The sequence below is a fragment of the Oncorhynchus masou genome, chromosome 31 (genome assembly GCF_036934945.1).
Source record: "Oncorhynchus masou masou isolate Uvic2021 chromosome 31, UVic_Omas_1.1, whole genome shotgun sequence".
NCBI lineage: Eukaryota > Metazoa > Chordata > Actinopteri > Salmoniformes > Salmonidae > Oncorhynchus > Oncorhynchus masou.
The window spans coordinates 49,780,867-49,798,966 of record NC_088242.1 but is presented as its reverse complement, the minus strand read 5'-3'; the positions used below and the strand labels follow the sequence as shown (position 1 = coordinate 49,798,966).

The following is an 18,100-nucleotide window of genomic DNA, read 5'->3' as shown; positions in this document are numbered from 1 at the left end:
GTTGGAGTCTAGTCTTTCTATATCCCTGCAACAGTCTTCTTCACCTGATGCTAGATTTGCTTTCTACCTCCAGCCAGACCAGAGTTGACTTGCTTCAGCCGAAACCAGGTTCCTATTTGCCTATCTTCATTAATCCATTCACTAGAGTGTCCAATCAAAGACGCATCTTTTGATCAATGCGTAAGATAAATGGTCTATTATCCTCTAAGAAAGCCATTGGTTCAAACCTTGCGTCTCCTATCATAATCCGTTCTTAAGTTACTTTAGGTTTTTTTTTTTTTGCCTTTTTGTAGGATGGACAAAATTTAGGTGACTAAGTCAATGGAGGCCAGAGGAAAAAAATGGAAAAGCTGTGCAAGAATTAAGGCTAACTGACAGGCTCACCGTTGAACTTGTTATCTCCATCTATATTTGTTATCTATATTATGTGATATTTTCATATTAATGAAGAATTCCTGTTTTAAAAATGTTTCTCACAAAAACAAGTATAACTCTGTGAAATGTCAACAGAGCACTGAGCGTATGGCAAGCTTTTTTTTTCACAGCTTTTAATATATAATTTAGTTTGTCATTCTTTTTGCGACTTGAAGAAGACGACTTTGCAGACCACTACAACATGCAAAATCCTTAAGGTGCTTACTCGATGCGGCACTGCTCTGTCAACAGAGCTCGGTGCTTATCGGCTGTTTTGGGTTACGAAATCCGACTTTATTTTTTAAGATGATGAATGTTAATGATATGTTTAGAGAAAGACCCCACTGAACGATTCAAAACATGAAGAAATTATATTTGTCTTGGTAAAATGTGTTTTATAACAGAAGGAAGTGAAATTTCATTACCAAAAACGTGTTTTCATCTACTCTGGGCCGAGTGGGTGGGCACGCTACGTTCACAACCTGACTCAGCCTAATTTGCATCCCTCCTCATCCATAACCACCGTCACCAGGGACACTCCATATGATTATGGAGCTAATGGGGCGGGTCTTGTCATCAGGCCCTGGCTGCCTCTTGTCCACATGGAGCCCTATTCACAGCATGATTGGACACGTCTGTCTTCATCAGGGGAAATGCAACAATGAAAATTAGGCCATATTGAGGCAGAATTGGAGTTCATGCTGGGCTGGAAACATCTTAATGGGGCCTTCATCAGAGCACTGATGTACTGATTATAGACAACTGTGATGGTCCTCCAGCAGACAGCAGCACCTTGTATGGAAATTAGATATCACAGTGCTGTGTGTGTGCTCGTAGCCGGAGTGACTCAAGGTGCAGCCTGCCCTGCCTATGCAAATTGGTCAAATATCACACAACAGGCCAGACAAACTTGCAGACATCACACCAGAAACAGACATGGCTATTTCCTTGGTGCCTGTTGTCAGGTCCTTTTCTGGAGTGAGAGTGATGTAGAGACTGCTATGCCTGTGTGATCTGACTGCCTCTGCTCCGAGGCTAGAATACACAGCCCTGTGGCTTCTGCATCTCTGGTTGAGTGGTATTTCTATTCTGAGATAGTAATTATTCATCCACTCTGACAACCAATACCTGGCTGGGTCCTTTCCGTCTGACTTGTCAGGTTGGAAAGAGAATCAGAAGCGAGATGGAGACCCTTTATACACTTGACAGCGGTCTGATGTTAGGGGGGATAAAGAAGAGCTTTTCTCTGTGTTTGAGAGTGACAAGGCTACATTGCAGTTGGACTGGGCAGAATCACTGATCTGCAAATCATCTTGCATCCCAAATCTAACTACTCATGGATCAAGATAAGTGATTTCTGTGCCTTGCCTTGCTCAAACTGATCCTTTCCAACATGTTTTTTTCTCTTGGTCATGTCGAAGCAGCACTCAGTGGAATTTTAAATTACTATGGCTTTCTTGAAGAACAAGTAACACTTCAGGATAGTCTGGGTATTCTCAGAAAATGTATTTCACTTGTCTGCCCATCCTCAGAAATGTTAAGCGCTCGTCCACGACTCCACAATGTAAACTGCGACTTTTCATCCCCAAATAAAACGAGAGCGCAAGAGCCCTCCTGGGGAAAGGAGCATGAACTATAACTATGTTTGGCCGGTATCCAGATAGTCATACCTGATAGGTAAAGCCCCGCCTTATCTCAGCTCACTGGTCACCATCGCAGCACACGCTACAGCAGGTATATCTCACTGGTCACACCCAAACCCAATTCTTCCTTTGGCCGCCTTTCCTTCCAGTTCTCTGCTGCCAATGACTGGAACGAACTGCAAAAATCACTGAAGCTGGAGACTCATATCTCCCTCACTAGCTTTAAGCATCAGCTGTCAGAGCAGCTCACAGATCACTGGACCTGTACATAGCCCATCTGTAAATAGCCCAACCAACTACCTCATCCCCATACTTTTATTTAATTTGCTCCTTTGCACCCCAGTATCTCTACTTGCACACTCATCTTCTGCACATCTATCACTCCAGTGTTTAATTGCTATATTGTAATTATTTTGCCACTATGGCCTATTTATTGCCTTACCTCCCTTATCCTACTTCATTTGCACACACTGTATATAGACTTTTTCTATTGTTTTATTGACTGTATGTTTGTTTATTCCATGTGTAACTCTGCATTGTTGTTTGTTGCACTGATTTGCTTTATCTTGGCCAGGTCGCAGTTGTAAATAAGAACTTGTTCTCCACTAGTTTTTAACTTAAATAAAGGTAAAATAAAAAAATACCGTTCCTATACCATAGGGGATTGATTGTCTCTGCTGTAACGAAGCTTTCTCTTGCAACCTAGCCATTTAGCTAGCAGGTTAGCAAACAAAATGCATAGCTGGCACCTTGAGCTGGAGATAATTTATTTGGCACGTCTTACATAGTTCAATTAGTTCTAAGCAGTGGCATAGACTATTATTTTCAATACCAAAAATGTATATTTCAAACTCCCCGGTATATGGGATGTATGGGATACCTCCCAAAGAGCGAGAGCCTTTCCTGACTAACATTGGTAATCTTTCTTTACCACAACCTATGAATTGAACCAACACATAAAGCAGCACTGGATTATATCACATGGTGTGGGCCTATGAATGTTGACTTTTTTTATATAGGTAGAGCGTCAAGTGATTCCTGAAATGATCCCAACCAAGCCAAGTAAAAGCCATATTCCAAGTCGAAGGTGTTCACTGGCCGTTCATTTAGGATGCATACAGAACCCAACAAACGTGTGACGCTTTGAGAAGGTGGCTGACGACATGTATACTCGTATATGATATCGATGGCTCAGTGCTGCCTCAGTGACAGTCTCTATTAATGGGAGCAACTAGGAAAAGTGTAGCAGTGTAGCAGTGCAGCTGACATGCTTCTGCGCTCAGACGACAGCAAATCTCCAGGCATATGGTCCCGGTAAATCATGTTATTTTGTGGGAAGAGCAACAGCAGTTATGCTAATGTCAACTTGAACCTGTCAGCTGCTCCGAGGTGTCTTGGAGCCAGGTCACTTGCCACATCACAGCGACAGGCCCTTCTGGCCTAACTGACTTTCTCTGGTCTGGGTCATAATTATTGGGGCACACTAGCAAAAACAGTTGCAACTTGAAAACGAGTGTTTCTTATTGGACAAACTGGAGCCAGTTTAATTTGAAATAACCCCCACTGGAGTGAGCTCCCCAGTGACGGTTTATGGCTTTTACATGTGAGACCCCTTTCCAACCAAGGGTAGTAAAGAAAGGAAGAGTCATTTGGATTGGAACTTGCATTTGGTGTGGTGGCTGGGCAAATGACCACTGGCACTGACTGTTTGATTCCCGGGACCACCCATATGTCTAGCTTGGGTAGTGTTGAAGTGTTTATCCAGTATTGGGATCACTATGTTTCAGCAATTCACACCACATGCATCTAGTTATCAAGAGAATTGTATTATGTATTGGGCTGACGCCAATTATTTGACTGGGCGACTTTTTTGTTCTTGTCGAGCAGTAGCAGATATCTGTATTTTGTTATGGCACACGAGACACCTGTCTTATTTGCGCCCATCCCAGTGAACTAATCCATTGCGGAGGCCACAGGGATGGCACAGTCCAAGAAGGAGAGTGCGGCTGCACAATGCACGTTTCTCTCCAGAATGTGCGCTCTCCCGCCAATCTGTGCACATTAATTGTTAAATAACTTCATTGTGTGAATTGTTTACGTTTTGATTAGAGGTCGACCGATTTAATCAGCATGGCCAATTAATTGGGGCTGATTTCAAGTTTTTATAACAATCGGTAATTGCCATTTTTGGACGCCGATTATGGCCGATTACATTGCACTCCACGAGGAGACCTGCTCCGCGAGTGCAGCAAGGAGTCAAGGTAAGTTGCTAGCTAGCATTAAACTTAACTTAAAAAAAACAATCTTAACATAATCACTAGTTAACTACACATGGTTGATGATATTGCTAGTTTGTATAGCTTGTCCTGCGTTGCATATAATCAATGCGGGGCTTGTTAATTTATCATCGAATCACAGCTTACTTTGCCCAACGGGTGATGATTTAACAAGCACATTTGTGAAAAAAGCTCTGTCGTTGCACCAATGTGTACCTAACCATGAACATCAATGCCTTTCTTAAAATCAATACACACGTATATTTTTTTTAAACCTGCATATTTAGTTAATATTGCCTGCTAACATGAATTTCTTTTAACTAGGGAAATGTGTCACTTCTCTTGCGTTCTGTGCTAGCAGAGTCGGGGTATATGCAGTAGTTTAGTCCGCCTGGCTCATTGCGAACTGTGTGAAGACCAATTCTTCCTAACAAAAACCGTAATTAATTTGCCAGAATTGTACATAATTATGGCATAACATTTTACGGTTGTGCAATGTAACAGCAATATTAGACTTAGAGATTAGAGGTCGACCGATCATGATTTTTTTCAACGCCGATACTGATTATTGGAGGACCAAAAAAAGCCGATGCAGATTTTTTAAATATTTTTATTTATTTGTAATAATGACAATTGCAACAATACTGAATGTACACTTATTTTAACTTAATACATCAATAAAATCAATTTCGCCTCAAATAAATAATGAAACATGTTCAATTTGGTTTAAATTTTGCAAAAGCAAAGTGTTGGGGCGGCAGTGTAGCCTAGTGGTTAGAGCATTGGACTAGTAACCGAAAGGTGCAAGTTCAAATCCCCGAGCTGACAAGGTACAAAATCTGTCGTTCTGCCCCTGAACAGGCAGTTAACCCACTGTTCCTAGGCCGTCTTAACTGACTTGCCTAGTAAAATAAAGGTAAAATAAAAAAAGTAAAAGTGCAATATGTGCCATGTAAAAAAGCTAACGTTTAAGTTCCTTTCTCAGAACATGAAAGATGGTGGTTCCCTTTTAACACGAGTCTTCAATATTCCCAGGTAAGAAGTTTTAGGTTGTAGTTATTATAGGAATTATAGGACTATTTCTCTCTATACCATTTGTATTTCATATACCTTTGACTATTGGATGTTCTTATAGGCACTTTAGTATTGCCAGTGTAACAGTATAGCTTCCATCCCTCTCCAGGAACACATCGACAACAGCCACCCTCGAAGCATCGTTACCCATCGCTCCACAAACGCCGCGGGGAACAAGGGGAACAACTACTCCAAGTCTCTCGCGAACTAGCTAGCCATTTCACATCGGTTACACCATTCAAATCTCGGGAGTTGTTAGGCTTGAAGTCATAAACAGCTCAATGCTTGAAGCATTGCGAAGAGCTGCTGGCAAAACGCACGAAAGTGCGTGCGAGCCTGGCACATCAAGGCATGTTGTGTAAATCAATTCACCCCCCCTATTCCAGGTTGAAAGGCAACAAAATAGGAAAAATGCCAATGGGGATGAATACTTTCACAAGCCACTGTACATGTCCCATTCATGTCTAATCTTCAATGTTTGTTTGGTTACTGTAATGTATGTTAATGCATTCAATATATCTTTATTCCAGTCTTTTTACCATTCTCAATGTTTGGGTGAGTGGACATATTGTGCGCACAAACTAAGCTACGCTTGTGGGAATTTTTGTTTTTATTTATTTAATTCCATTTACGAGATTTGTCTTTTTTTTTCATTGTCATTTGTTTGGAGCGCTCTGTCGATGTTGAGTAAGGACGTGCACCTGATTACGCATAGAAGTAGGCCTATAGGCTACCTGGCCTGCTTGCAAGTTAAGGTATATAAACCTGCCCATTTGGGGATCTAATAGTATTTCTGATTGGCTTAATGTACCACCACTAATGAGCTGTGGAGCTTCTCAGAGTAATGTTTTCTTCAAAATAAACAGCAAGCAGCATGTTTTTACATCTATTGAGAATGACAATTCCAATTTATTTGAGAAATCTTTCCAGCTCTCTCCCTTTCATAACCACTCAGCGTGAAAGGGAAAAATATCGTGCACTGATCCAGTGGAAACATCATAAAATAGGCCTACCTGATTACTTCATATCCCCTGTGCAAATAGCCTACAGCTGTAGCGGGAAATGGAGGGCCCAGAATATTTATATCCCCAAATGGGCAATGTTGCAAGGAGCTTCAGGCAGGACCCAGGTTAATTGTTGATAAAATGTTTCAAGTTGGTTGCAGACAGGCCATGCGTAGCCAATGTGATTTATAGGATATTTATTTTCATCTGGATATTTTTTACCTGCAGGCTGTAATGTTTTTATTTGTTTGCTATTTTTACATAGATGGCAATAGAAGTTACTTTTTAGGTTTTTCATTTTAGATTTGGATAGCATTTTGATTAACTACATGACAATGATTTTGAGATATGGAGAAGTTACTCTCAATGAAATTAAACTGTTCCACAAAAATAAATTGGCATTCCACATGATAGTTGGCTGACTCCTCGTGTAGCCTATTACAAGGCAACTTCAGGAGCGTAACGGCAGAAACTACGAAAGCCAGTAGGAGCTCTCTCACTCACTCACACATGTATAAATAATATGGAAAAATACTAATTTCAACCAATTGGTTGGTCAAAAGAACAGACTACTTTCGGTCAACCGCATTTTGTTTTGTTTTAGTCGGGGACAGACCACTTGGGGCGGCAGGGTAGCCTAGTGGTTAGAGCGTTGGACTAGTAACCGGAAGGTTGCGAGTTCAAACCCCTGAGCTGACAAGGTACAAATCTGTCGTTCTGTCCCTAAACAGGCAGTTAACCCACTGTTCCCAGGCCGTCATTGAAAATAAGAATTTGTTCTTAACTGACTTGCCTGGTTAAATAAAGGTAAAAAAAAAAAACTTGTGACAGGCAGCTGTGTCTGAGATTTTAGATGTATGAGAAGGCAGGCAAAGCACTCAGCAAAATGGCGTCAAGAGAAAGGCTGCCTGGATCTGGCAACTAGATAAATGGTGTCACACACCACAATGCCCGTTGCGGTGGTTTAGTGAGACGTAGCATTGGATGGGAGGATTACAAAGCGTCCCTCTGACTCACCACAGGCCCATTGTTACTGTATAGGGGATCTATCGGGGAATAGTGTTCTCTCCAGCATCCGAACAATATGCAATTGTTTCCACTATTGCTGCGCTCAGGATAGCATAGAGAGAATTCATAGATTGGGCACCATCACAGTAGGATTACTGTAAAAAGGGGTTAGCCTATTCTAGTGATTGTATTTCTAAGTGCTGCTGGTGGAAGCTGGTAGGTTACTCCCTGTTCCATCGCCAAGCTAGACCAGCGCCTGAGGAGGGTGATGGGCTACAATCCTCTCTCTGCCAACTCGCAGTGTTTTTAGAGAGGTGTTAAGAGGGTAAAACATTTTGCAACAACAATAGAAAGGGAGCTTTTCTTATTGGACAATTTCAGATAGTACAGTACCTCCCTGCTTCACTGTGTTTAGGATTGTGATCTTCTGGTTAGTGCTGACTGACCACTACACTGCTGTGCCGAGGCTTTGCTGCTGAGTGGATCCTGTACAGATATCTGTCGGGGTTGTTGGTGAGGGGCAGTGAAGTCACCCCTTGGCTTTGTGAGCTTTAAATTGTCGTTTTGGATGTATTGGCTCCAGTAGGAAAGTTCTTTTTCTTTTTTTTCTTTTTCCCCTGAAGAGTTATTTGTGAAGTGTGTAGGATCGGGTCTTTTTAAGAGTTGGCTTTCCAGAGGCCCGACAGTGAGGAGTCAGAATGTCGTTTAGGTCGTCACTTGGTGTCTCGGCCGAGCGTTTGGGCTCTATGTGTAAGAGATGGATGGCTCGTGTCCAAAGGTCTGTATACTTGTAACTCTCTCTGTCCCTTTATTTAACCTAGTCGCTCTTTCCCTGTTTTTGTCTCCCTCAGTCCCTCTGCTTACTATCCCATTAACTAATCACCAGGTCTGTGTGCCAGTTGCCAGCTTTCTCACACCAGGAGTCCCTTTGGTCCTCAATTGGATGTACACACACACACTAGAGCTGGCCGGTATAACTTATTTTGCTATATACCGGTATTGATGCACGGACCGGTTTGGGTTTTTATTTGACCTTCTATAATGTTATTTTTATGTTTGGTTTGTTAAATGTGATATGCCGTGTGTAAAGTACTAGAGGTCGACCGATTTTATGATTTTTCAACGCCGATACCGACTATTGGAGGACCAAAAAAAGCCGATACCGATTTAATCGGACGATTAAAAAAAAAAAAAAAAAAAAAGTGTATATGTGTATATATATATGTAATAATGACAATTGCAACATTACTGAATGAACACTTTTTTTATTTGAACTTAATATAATTCATCAATAAAATCTAACACATCAATAAAGTCTCAAATAAATAATGAAACATGTTCAACTTGGTTTAAGTAATGCAAAAACAAAGGGTTGGAGAAGAAAGTAAAAGTGCAAAATGTGCCATGTAAAAAAAGTAACGTTTAAGTTCCTTGCTCAGAACATGAGAACGTATGACAGCTGGTGGTTCCTTTTTAACATGAGTCTTCATGTTCCCAAGTAAGGAGTTTTCGGTTGTAGGAATTATAGGACTATTTCCCTCTATACCATTTGTATTTCATATACCTTTGACTATTGGATGTTCTTATAGGCCCTATAGTACTGCCAGCCTAATCTCGGGAGTTGATAGGCTTGAAGTCATAAACAGAACAATGCTTGAAGCACAGCGAAGAGCTGCTGGCAAATGCAGGAAAGTGATGTTTGAATGAATGCTTACGAGCCTGCTGCTGCCTACCACCGCCCAGTCAGACTGCTCTATCAAATATCAAATCATAGACTTAATTATAATATAATAACACACATACGATGATAGGGCAAATCCGGAAACTATCATTTTGAAAACAAAACGTTTATTCTTTCAGTGAAATACGGAACCGTTCCGTATTTTACCTAATGGGTGGCATCCCTAAGTCTAAATATTGCTGTTATATTGCACAATCTTCAATGTTATGTCATATTTATGTACAATTCTGGCAAATTAATTACTGTCTTTGTTAGGAAGAAATGGTCTTCACACAGTTCGCAACGAGCCAGGCGGATCAAACTGCTGCATATACCCTGACTCTGCTTGCAGAGAACGCAAGAGACACAATTTCCCTAGTTAAAATAAATTCATGTTAGCAGGCAATATGAACTAAATATGCAGGTTTAAAAATATATACTTGTGTATTTATTTTAAGAAAGGCGTTGATGTTTATGGTTAGGTACACATTGGTGCACAGTTTTTTTCTGCGAATACGCTTGTTAAGTAGGCTGTGATTCGATGCAAAATTAACAGGCACCGCATCGATTATATGCAATGCAGGACAAGCTAGATAAACTAGTAATATCATCAACCATGTGTAGTTTGTTTTTTCTAAGATAAGTTTAATGCTCGCTAGCAATTTACTCCTTGCTGCACTCACATAACAGGTAGTCAGCCTGCCACGCAGTCTCCTCGTGGAATGCAATGGAGTTGGCCATAACCGATTGTTATGAGAACTTGAAATTGGCTCCAATTAATCTGTCGACCTCTAACGTACATTTTCATAGTTTTCTCCACTACTTCAGTCATCTCTCTCCATGCCACTTTCCAGACAGACCTAGCCACGCCCCCTGTCACTCAAGGATCGTGTTTGTTGTTGCTCGACCACGATACACTTGCGTTCAGTCTACATGATCATGCAACAATGTTGACGACGACGACGCTTTTTCCGCTTTGCTTCTTAATATAATTCCACACGTGTTCTATTATTACACTTTGTTTTTCTTATCTGCAACCGGCTAGTTTGTCTTTTCTTAGCAAGTTGTGGCTAAATCGTGTTAGCTGCTAATGCTAATCGCTAGCTAGCTAATAAATGTACCGAGTCGGAGCAAACGTAGCTAGCTATACAGCCTCATACCAATTATGGTGTAGACCTAAATCAGCATGTTGTTTGTGCAACAGTATATTCTAAATCAAAGAGGAATAGATGAAGCATGAGTATGTTGGCTACATGAAGTACCTAAAGAGAAAAAAATTAATGTAGCCAAAGATTATAGGGTACCCTGGAAACACTGACCAACACTTTGGGGTGGCAGGTAACTTAGTGAGTAGAGCGTTGGGCCAGTAAAAGTTGCTGGATCGAATCCCTGAGCTGACAAGGTAAAAAATATGTTGTTCTGCCCCTGAGCAAGGCAGTTAACCCACTGTTCCCCGGGCACCGATGACGTGGATGTCGATTTTAAGGCAGCCCCCCTCCGCACCTCTCTGATTCAGTCAATGCATTCAGTTGTACAACTGACTAGGTATTCCCCTTTTTCCTACCCTGTCAAAATAACTCATCCGTGGCATTTACATTCGTTGTCAAACAACACTGAATTCAAAGTGCCCACTCTTATATAGAATTTGAATAATCATTCTATTTCCACGATTCCAACAGTTTATCCAAATGTTTTGCTCTAAATCACAATTGCAACATTTGGTTAAAAAATATGGCCTAGATTTGTTTTTGCCCATATCGTGCAGCAGTACTTGACAGTGTATAAAGGATCTCAAATGAGTGCAGGAAATGCAGAGATTTATGAAAGTGTAGACATTTTTTGGGGGGGTTGAAGTTTGAACAGTATAGAACAATTAATCGGAATGGAGAAAGACCCATTGAAATCACATATGTATGTTTTTTCCACCTTTTGGGTCACATCAAAAAAAGTAATACGGTGATATATTTTGGCTATATCGCCCAGCCCTAACACCCACACACACACATAAAAGTGATCCTTTGGCACAGTCTTTTGTGTGCAATGTGAGTGAATAATACCTTCCCTTTACCGAGTTGACTACTAGGACCAGTCTCCCAGCTAAATGTGGGGCCAGAGTTGTGGCGTACTGGCCCCTCCCAGCCTGGCTCAGTCGGGTGGGGGTGTATGGTCAGCGCTTGTAAGAGGCTGCCCCTTCAGCCTCAGTGTGGGCATGTGCTGACAGAGGCTTCTAGTGTGTAGTGGTCTAGGCAGTGGGCACAGTGTGATACATACGCTATGCTGCCTGCCTGGTCTGTCCTGCTGCATATTTGTTTTTCTGGCTCAGTGGGCATCTGAGAGAGGCTTCTGATGGTCTGTGTGGTAGACTTTGTGGTACGTTGCCTTGCCTCAGTGGTCTGGCCTGCGGACACTCCCATCAGTCCCTTTAAGGCTGGCCCTAACTTAATCACCCTGAGAATGCTGATCCCCTCTCAGGGCCTGGCCATGCAGCATGGCGCTGACCCACTGAGGGGGGGAGAGAGAGCTGTGTGTGTGGCTCTTGTGTTACTGTCTCTCTAAATTGTTTGTTTTAAAACAGCGGCAGTCAAAGTACTATTGCATTGTTTGTTGGCTGGTGAATGAAATACAAAAAAAGATTAATCAGGCACACAAAAAAATCCCCTGAAAGGCTCAAACATGGATTAAACGTACACAACCAGGGCTTATTCTGGATAAAAAATGGGTTTGGGTGGTGGGTGTGGCAATGAGCACTGTCGGCTTGTTTGAGAATTTTATTGGAACCCATCTTGGCGGTGACTTTAAAATATATATATATTTCATCCTGAAAATGTTAGTTTTTTACGCTGTTTGTACTTTAGAGGACCCGAAAAAAAAAAACATTTCGGCAGCCTGCCCAAGGATCACAATTGCAAAAAATCCCTGACTACTGTTGAAACAATACAAACGCATCTCATCCTTGTCTAACTAGCCACTGCCTCTCTCCCACTCACATTAATACACCTGGTACTAATCAACTCCAATTTTTGGGAGGAGCCAATGACCTAACTCAATTCACACTGACTGAAAACGGGACACTTTTACAAACACTAGCACATTTAGCCTTGATTCAATGATACAAATGGGGATTGGGCGGTATCCAGAGTTTCATATCATCCTTCTCGCATGCTGGGATTTATGGTAATACTAATTTAGTACACGAGGGCTCAAAAAAAAAAAAGAAAAAAAAGCGCATTGGTCATCTATTACCAGACCAGACTGCTAACAAAATTAGCACAAGTAATAGTGAATTTCCATGGAGGCTGCTAGCTAAATATGCTAACAAGCGCAAACAAAATATACAAATTGCAAAGACAGGCGACACAGCTCATTAAGTTATACATGTAAAGGTATGAGCAACCAAATATAATTTTTGGTGTGTTTTTCACGCAGAAAAAAAAGAAAGCACTTAAGAAATATCTTGCTGCGTTTTATAAACGCAGATCTAAAATGTTTCTTAATATTTCTGCTCGGCATCAGACTAATTTTGTGCTTCTGTTACACTTCTCCACTCTGAAAAATCACAAGTGGGCATTCTATCATCAGACAGCGCTCTGACTTTTCTCCTGTACTTTTCGGTGTAGCCAGCCTACATTTCTCGGGTAAAGAAGAGCTTTGCTCTTTCATTGTACGCTCGTTTACTTGTGTTGCTGCCAGCCAAATAGCTTTCCTCATATATTGTCATCTGATGAAAATGAAACTATTTTCTGCCGAATGTGTTGCATAAATGTATTTTCTGCGAAGGAAAACTAGTTGCATGTCCCTGATCACTCTATTGAAGCAAAAAAAAAAAAACACTACACTGCTGGACCTGCTCCCACTTTCTCCCCTTTGTGCTATTTACAAACAAACACGTGACTGGCTACACTGTTCCTGGGAACTATCGTAAGCTTCATAATGTGAAAAACGCTATCTGCTTTATCTCCTAACGTATTGTACAAGTTGACTGCAGATATTTATTTAAAAATGTATTTAAAAATGTTAAATAATTTCAACGGTATTGAAAAACCATCCCGCGGCTATTTCCAAATACCCCGGTATACGGTATATACCAGTGGCAGTTGGTGCCATTTTAAGATTAGGGAGGACCATTTTTCTTTATTTTAAAGCATATTGGATAAGGTATTCAAATTCAATTCACCCAGCGGTTCTAAATTCATTCTCAGATTTTTTTTGATTGGGTGGACAACACGTTAGTTCATGCTGCAAGAGCTCTGATACGTTCAAGGACATCCTCTGGAAGTTGTCATAATTACTGTAAGTCTATGGAAGGGTTTGAGAACCATGAGCCTCCTAGGTTTTGTATTGAAGTCAATGTACCCAGAGGAGAATGAAAACTATAGCTGTCCTTGGGCTACACCATGGTATTACCCTAGAGAGAGCTGTTGAGGCTTCATTGCAGAACAGTGTGTCATCCGTCAGCCAAGATTGGCTACAGTTGTGTTCTATGGTACAGGTTTTTGCACTGAAACTGTTTCTTGCGTCCTCTGTCTTGCAAACACACGTGACCGCCCTCTTGAAACACCTTAGCCAGCTGCGCCTCCAAAAAGCTAGCAATAAGATGGTAGGCCCTGGTACTAAATTATCCTAAACAAAATATTGGACTAAATCCTTCTTCCCTCTCCACCTCTCCCCCACAGCAACGGCAGCAACAGCAGCAGGATGAATGGTTCTATGGAGAACCTGGATACCCCTGACCATGACTCCATCAAGATGTTCGTTGGCCAGATCCCCCGCTCCTGGACGGAAACCGAGCTCAAGGAGCTGTTTGAGCCCTACGGGGCTGTGCACCAGATCAACATCCTCCGAGACCGCACTGCCACACCCCCCCAAAGCAAAGGTAAATCAATTTTAAATGTCTTTAATAAAGCCCTTTCTATAGCAGCAGAAATAATATCACAATAGCCTAGGCCCTAGAAGCCAAAGAGAAGACGGAAACAGAGGTGTAGGAGCTGTCACAACTCACACGCTCATGCAGACTCACTTTGCTTTATGACAGCAATAAAGAATAGCCAAGAGGTCACTTCAATACAACACACAGCCTGTGGCTCACCACACACACACACACACAGTGCTGTCACTCAATGTCGGTGTTAACAGGTGTAGTAGGCTGTTTGTGTGTGGCGCTATATTCCTGAGTCTTACTTTGAACATAATAGAAATTTCTGTTATATTTTCAGGGTTATACCAAATAGCAACCCTTCTTACTCCTGTGCATTATGGAAAACATATTTTATTTCCCCGGGTGGTTAAGAGATGTGTAAAGAAGTGAGTGAGCAAGGGAAAGACGGGAGGAAGGAGTTTTATTTGCCTGCAATTTTCCATTAAGGCGTCCATCGACACACTCACCTTCGAGTGCTCGAGTCGAGCGGTTCTGTTTAGGCTCGCAATTAGCCGAGACGGCCAAGTAGAAGCCTGCAGTTCTGAAAGCTTCTGCGACTGTGTGGGGTGCGTGTGCATGCCACTGAAAGTGCCCAGCCCTCTGGAATTAACCACATGTAAATATGGTCTTTGATGTGAAGTGAAAATATGTTTTATGGCGGCCAGGCGTATTCCCATTATTTAATTCACTGTCTCAAACCTGATGTGAGGGATTCAATAAGGATTGAAAGCCTTAATCCTCCAACTGGTGGTTTTGATGTGGATTGTGGAACCCTCTCTTTGATGTTGGTACTTTGTGTCTTGTCTATCTGTTACTGCCAGTGCTCAGAGCTGGGAGGGAGGGAGGAAGGGATGAATGGAGGGGGAGCTAGGCCTAATCTCACAGTTGCAGGCTGGAGAGTTGTCATTGGAATTTGCTCAGGTATGTTCCCAACTTTGTACCTCTGAGCTGTGGTGATATTACACTGCACTGTTCTAAGCAAGAGACTGCATTGAAATTGAACCACACCCTACCCCCCATTGAAATGAGAATTAATCTGCTTATTAGACCTCTGTATAAACTTGTAAGTACATGTATACCCAGGCGTCTGTCAAAAACACCAAATGAGTCTTTTGTGTACTTAGACCAGTGTCTCCTGGGTGCTGTTTAATATAGAGTAGGGTTGAGGCGGTATCCACATTTTCATATCACCATACTATCCTTCTCTCATAGAGGATATACCGTACTACCGGCTTAGTACACAAGGCGATGCCAAAAACCTCAAAAACAAGCCAATTGTGTAGTGTCTACCTGAATGATAATAAAATTAGCACAAGTGATAGCTAATTTCAATGTAGGCTGCTAGCTAAGTATGCTAACAAGCGCCAATGAAAATAAATTCGGTGCTACCGAATGTCATTTTTGGTGAGTTTGGACATTTACAAGCGAATTTGAATGAGAGACATTGTGTAAATGAACAAAGTTTTGACGCATGCTTCTCTGAAAGAAGAACAGTACTGGCCCTGGAGCAGCATGTGTAGGCTCCACGCTGTGTCTGTGTGGAGTCTGGAGTCGCTAGAGCAACAGACCTGCCTGCTCTGCTCAAAGAATAGTGTAGAGGAGAAGACAGACTGACAATGGAGAGAAGGAAAAACACAAGGAAATCAAGGTGGTGGCAGCTCTAGAAATAACTCATCCAAAGGGCTGTGACTTCTCAAACACAGCAGAAAACTAACACTATATGATGCCCCGTTTCCTTTAGCCACTTACTTAGATAACTAGCAAGTTAAACTTGGGGGTTAAGTTAATTCAGATGTAAAATGTTTCTTATTGTAATTTCTGTTCCGCATCAGACTAATGGGCAATCGTATCAGCAGACAAAATAAATCCATTTTCATTTGTCAATTCGCCGAATACAACAGCCCTTACAGTGAAATGCTTACTCAATCAACAATGCAGTTTTAAGTAAAATACCTTAAAAAATCATCTAAATAAGACATAAAAGTAACTAAGAGCAGCAGTAAAATAACAATAGTGATATAGCTATATACAGGGGTACCGGTACAGAGTCAATGTGCACCGGTTAGTCAAGGTAAAAATCAAGCTATGCTTCCTCCATAGAAACAGGATGTGTTTGTCCTCTACAAATAGAAGACAAATTATGCAAGCTACTTTTATGTCTGTTATAGATTATGCAGATATTATCTACCCACATGCTACGGCATCCACACTTAAACCGCTGGATGCTACTTATCATTGCGCACTTAGTTTATTACGGGTGCTAGCTACAGAACTCACCACTGTTTTTATATCAACATGTGGGTTGGACATTGCTGTCCATGAGACAAGAACAACATGCTCTCGTGTTTGTCTACAAAGCATGTCTGAATAATCTACCTTATTTATCATCACTCATCAACATTAGAATTAGAATTCCTAAAACCAGGTCTCAAACATGGATTACACCTGAGGCCCATGCAATCTCCAGAGAGTTGGGTATGGCTGCCTTTTCCTGTTACGCTCTTTGTTACTTGCCTCAAAGCAAGCATAGACATAATTTAGCTCGTTGTGTCACTGGGCAGCTCTCGGCTGTGCTTCCCTTTGTAGTATGTAATAGTAATAGCAAGTCTTGACACATCATACGAGCGTCGGAGCTGGTGTAGTACGTTTTGATCTTAGTCCTGTATTGACGGTTTGCCTGTTTGATGGTTTGTCGGAGGGCGTAGCAGGATTTCTTATAAGCTTCCGGGTTCGTGTCCTGCTCCTTAATTAAAAGTGGCGGCTCTACCCTTTATCCCAGTGCGGATGTTGCCTGTAAACCATGGCTTCTGATTGGGGTATGTACTAGAGGTCGACCGATTTTATGATTTTTCAACACCGATACCGATATTGGAGGACCCAAAAAGCCGATGCCGATTTAAAAAAAAACAACAAAAAAAAAACACAAAAACTGTTTATTTTTTGTACATTTATTTGTTAATAATGACAATTACAACAATACTGAATGAACACTTATTTTAATTTAATATAATACATCAATAAAATAAATGTAGCCTCAAGTAAATAATGAAACATGTTCAATTTGGTTTAAATAATGCAAAAACAAAGTATTGGAGAAGAAAGTAAAAGTGCAATATGTGCTATGTAAGAAAGCTAACGTTTCAGTTCCTTGCTCAGAACATGAGAACATATGAAAGCTTGAGTCTTCAATATTCCCCGGTAAAAAGTTATTATAGGACTATTTCCCTCTATGCCATTTGTATTTCATTAACCTTTGACTATTGGATGTTCTTATAGGCACTTTTAGTATTGCCAGTGTGTGTAACAGTATAGCTTCCGTCCCTCTCCTCGCTCCTCCCTGGGCTCGAACCAGCAACACAACGACAACAGCCACCATCGAAGCAGCGTTACCCATGCAGAGCAAGGGGAACAACTACTAGAAGGCTCAGTGCAAGTGACGTTTGAAGAGCTATTAGCGCTCGCTAACTAGCTAGCCATTTCACTTCGGTTGCACCAGCCTAATCTCGGGAGTTGATAGGCTTGAAGTCATAAACAGCGCAATGCTTGACGCACAACGAAAAGCTGCTGGCAAAACGCACGAAAGTGCCTACCACCGCTCAGTCAGATACTTAGATGCTTGTATGCTCAGTCAGATTATATGCAACGCAGGACACGCTAGATAATATCTAGTAATATCATCAACCATGTGTAGTTAACTAGTGATTTTTTTATAAGATAAGTTTAATGCTAGCTAGCAACTTACCTTGGCTTACTGCTTTCGCGTAACAGGCAGTCTCCTGGAGTGCAACGGGAGAGAGAGAGAGGCAGGTCGTTATTGCGTTGGACTAGTTAACTGTAAGGTTGCAAGATTGAATCCCCCGAGCTGACAAGGTGAAAATCTGTCGATCTGCCCCTGAACGAGGCAGTTAACCCACTGTTCCTAGGCCGTCATTGAAAATAAGAATGTGTTCTTAACTGACTTGCCTAGTTAAATAAAGGTATACAAAAACAATGTCCGATTGTTATGAAAACTTGAAAATCGGCCCGAATTAAATCGGCCATTCCGA

The 18,100-nt window shown here is 41.5% G+C and overlaps 1 protein-coding gene across 13 annotated transcripts in view; it reads left to right on the top strand.

Annotated features, from left to right (window-relative positions):
- LOC135524068 (CUGBP Elav-like family member 2) overlaps positions 1 to 18,100 on the top strand; it is a 72,940-nt gene that overhangs the window by 18,668 nt on the left and 36,172 nt on the right. For 12 of the 13 annotated variants that reach the window (XR_010452901.1, XM_064951232.1, XM_064951231.1 and 9 more), the window contains exon 2: positions 13,813 to 14,012. Coding sequence is in view for 12 of the 13 variants with exons in the window: in XM_064951232.1 (XP_064807304.1) it covers positions 13,813 to 14,012 (200 nt within the window). In the remaining variant the exon portion in view is untranslated. Of the gene's footprint in view, positions 1 to 7,427; positions 8,198 to 13,812; positions 14,013 to 18,100 lie in introns of those variants that run through there. The other variant, XM_064951237.1, reaches the window with a different exon arrangement.